The sequence below is a fragment of the Nycticebus coucang genome, chromosome 2, assembly GCF_027406575.1.
Source record: "Nycticebus coucang isolate mNycCou1 chromosome 2, mNycCou1.pri, whole genome shotgun sequence".
NCBI classification, from domain to species: Eukaryota; Metazoa; Chordata; class Mammalia; order Primates; family Lorisidae; genus Nycticebus; species Nycticebus coucang.
The window spans coordinates 29189974-29192342 of record NC_069781.1 but is presented as its reverse complement, the minus strand read 5'-3'; the positions used below and the strand labels follow the sequence as shown (position 1 = coordinate 29192342).

The 2369-nt window shown below is 40.7% G+C and overlaps 1 protein-coding gene across 1 annotated transcript; it reads left to right on the top strand.

The window, feature by feature from the left end:
- Positions 1-497: 497 nt before the first annotated feature.
- Positions 498-1166, top strand: LOC128569171 (glutathione S-transferase A4-like). Its single transcript, XM_053567303.1, has one exon. The coding sequence runs from the start codon at positions 498-500 to the stop codon at positions 1164-1166; it is 669 nt and encodes a 222-aa protein (XP_053423278.1).
- Positions 1167-2369: the final 1203 nt, after the last annotated feature.

Below are 2369 nucleotides of genomic sequence, written 5' to 3'. Positions count from 1 at the left end.
AAGAGCGAGACTTCATCTCTAAAAACAGCCAGCCCTTGTGGCAGTAGTCCCAGTTACTTGGGAGGCTGAGGCAAGAGGATCGCTTGAGCTCAAGAGTTTCAGGTTGCTGTGAGCTCTGACACGAAAGCGCTCTACCCAGGGCAATAGAGTAAGACTCTGTCTCCAAAAAAAAAAAAAAAAAAAAAACTCAGCTTTAGCATTAATCAAAACCATTCAAATTAAAAGTTTAAGATGGGGTATGTTTCCCATAAAGTTGGCAAGGACTATAACTAAGGGAGGGTGTTTAGAAACTGGTGCTCTTGTACACCGCTTGGAACATAAATTAGTTCACTTTTTTTGAAAGGTAACTAGCCATACATTTCAGAAGTCTTAAAATATGGGTATTCTCCAGCCAAGCAATTCTACCTCTACAGATTTATTAGTCTCCCCTCAAAATACAAAATATAGATTCGTGAGACACAGCCTAGAAGAGATAAGAAAACCCCAAGGCAGGAGTCATGTCAGCCAAACCCAAGCTCTGTTACTTCCATGGCAGGGGCAGGATGGAGTCTATCCGCTGGCTGCTGACTGCAGCTGGAGTGGAGTTTGAAGAAGAATTTTTTGAAACAAGAGAACAATATGAAAAGTTGCAGAAAGATGGACGCCTGCTTTTCGGCCAAGTGCCTTTGGTTGAAATTGATGGAATGCCGCTGACACAGACTACAGCCATCCTCAGCTACCTCGCGGCTAAGTATGACCTTTACGGGAAGGACCTGAAGGAGAGAGTCAGGATCGACATGTACACCGATGGCACCCTGGATCTGATGATGATGATAGCGGTGGCTCCTTTCAAACCCCCTAAAGAAAAAGAGGAGGCCTTGGCTTTAGTGGTGAAGAAAGCTAAAACCCGCTACTTGCCCGTCTTTGAAAAGATTTTGAAAGACCAAGGAGAAGATTTTCTCGTTGGCAACAAATTCAGTTGGGCAGATGTGCAATTGCTGGAAGCTATTTTAATGGTGGAAGAATTGGATGCTTCTGTTCTTTCTGACTTCCCTTTGCTAACGGCATTTAAAACAGGTATCAGCAACATCCCTACAATTAAGAAGTTCCTGCAGCCTGGGAGTCAAAGGAAGCCGCCCCCGGACAGCCACTATGTTGAAGTAGTCAGGAACATTCTGCAGTTCTAACGGCAGCAGGTCTCGTGATGGCAGGAGTGACAATCTAATCACAGCACCAGCACATGCCACCCATAGTGACTAACAGGCAAACTGTAGGTTCTAGGGGCTAAGAGTCTGAAAAGAATAAGCCATGCTGCCATCAGTAGCAGACACTGAATAAACGCAATGTACAACCAAACAAAAAAAAAATACAAAATATAAACAGATACAACACAAATACTGACATAGGTATATATTTTATGTTATTTATAATTTTTAAAAAAGCTTTACAATATGGAATTAAATAAGTCAATTATGGCCAATCTATTCAATTGAAGCCACTGACTCATTGAATTAGCCAATCTATTAACCTGAAAAATGTTCAGAATATATGGCTAAGGCTTTATTTTGTGTGTGTGTGTGTTTTTTTTATTAAATCATAGCTGTGTACATTAATGCGATCATGGGGCACCATGCACTGGTTTTATAGACGATTTGACATATTTTCCTCACACTGGTTAACATAGCCTTCCTGGCATTTTCTTAGTTATTGTTAAGACATTTATATACTACATTTACTAAGTTTCACATGTACCCTTGTAAGATGCACCATAGGTGTAATCCCACCACAATCTCCCTCCCTCTGCCCACCTCCCCCCTCCCTCCCCTCCCTTTCCTCCTTCCCCCTATTCTTAGGTTATAACTGGGTTATGGCTTTCATATGAAAGCCATAAATTAGTTTCATAGTAGGTCTGAATACATTGGATACTTTTTCTTCCATTCTTGAGATACTTTACTATGAAGAATATGTTCCAGCTCCACCCATGTAAACATGAAAGAGGTAAAGTCTCCATCTTTCTTTAAGGCTGCATAATATACCATGGTGTACATATACCACAGTTTGTGGATCGATGGGCACTTGGGCTTTTTCCATGACTTGGCTAAGGCTTTAAAAAGCAAGATATGAAACAGTACACACTCTTTGATAGCATTTCCATGAAACACAGACACACAGAAAAAAAAGAAGGGGGAAATATTGGTAGGGATTATCTTAAAGTGATTAGATAGTAAGGGACCTGTCTACTTTTCCATTTGCTTTTCTGTATTCTGCTACTTTGGTACATCAAGCATGAATTGCTTTTGTAATAACCATGAAATTGTGCATGCACATGTGTATCTTATTTTAAAGACACAACTGGGAGCGAGAGTTTAATTCTGATGAGCAGAGTGACG

What these genes read in the sequence shown, in the direction of transcription:
- LOC128569171 (XM_053567303.1), top strand. Translation starts at nt 498, where the DNA reads ATGTCAGCCAAACCCAAGCTCTGTTACTTCCATGGCAGGGGCAGGATG.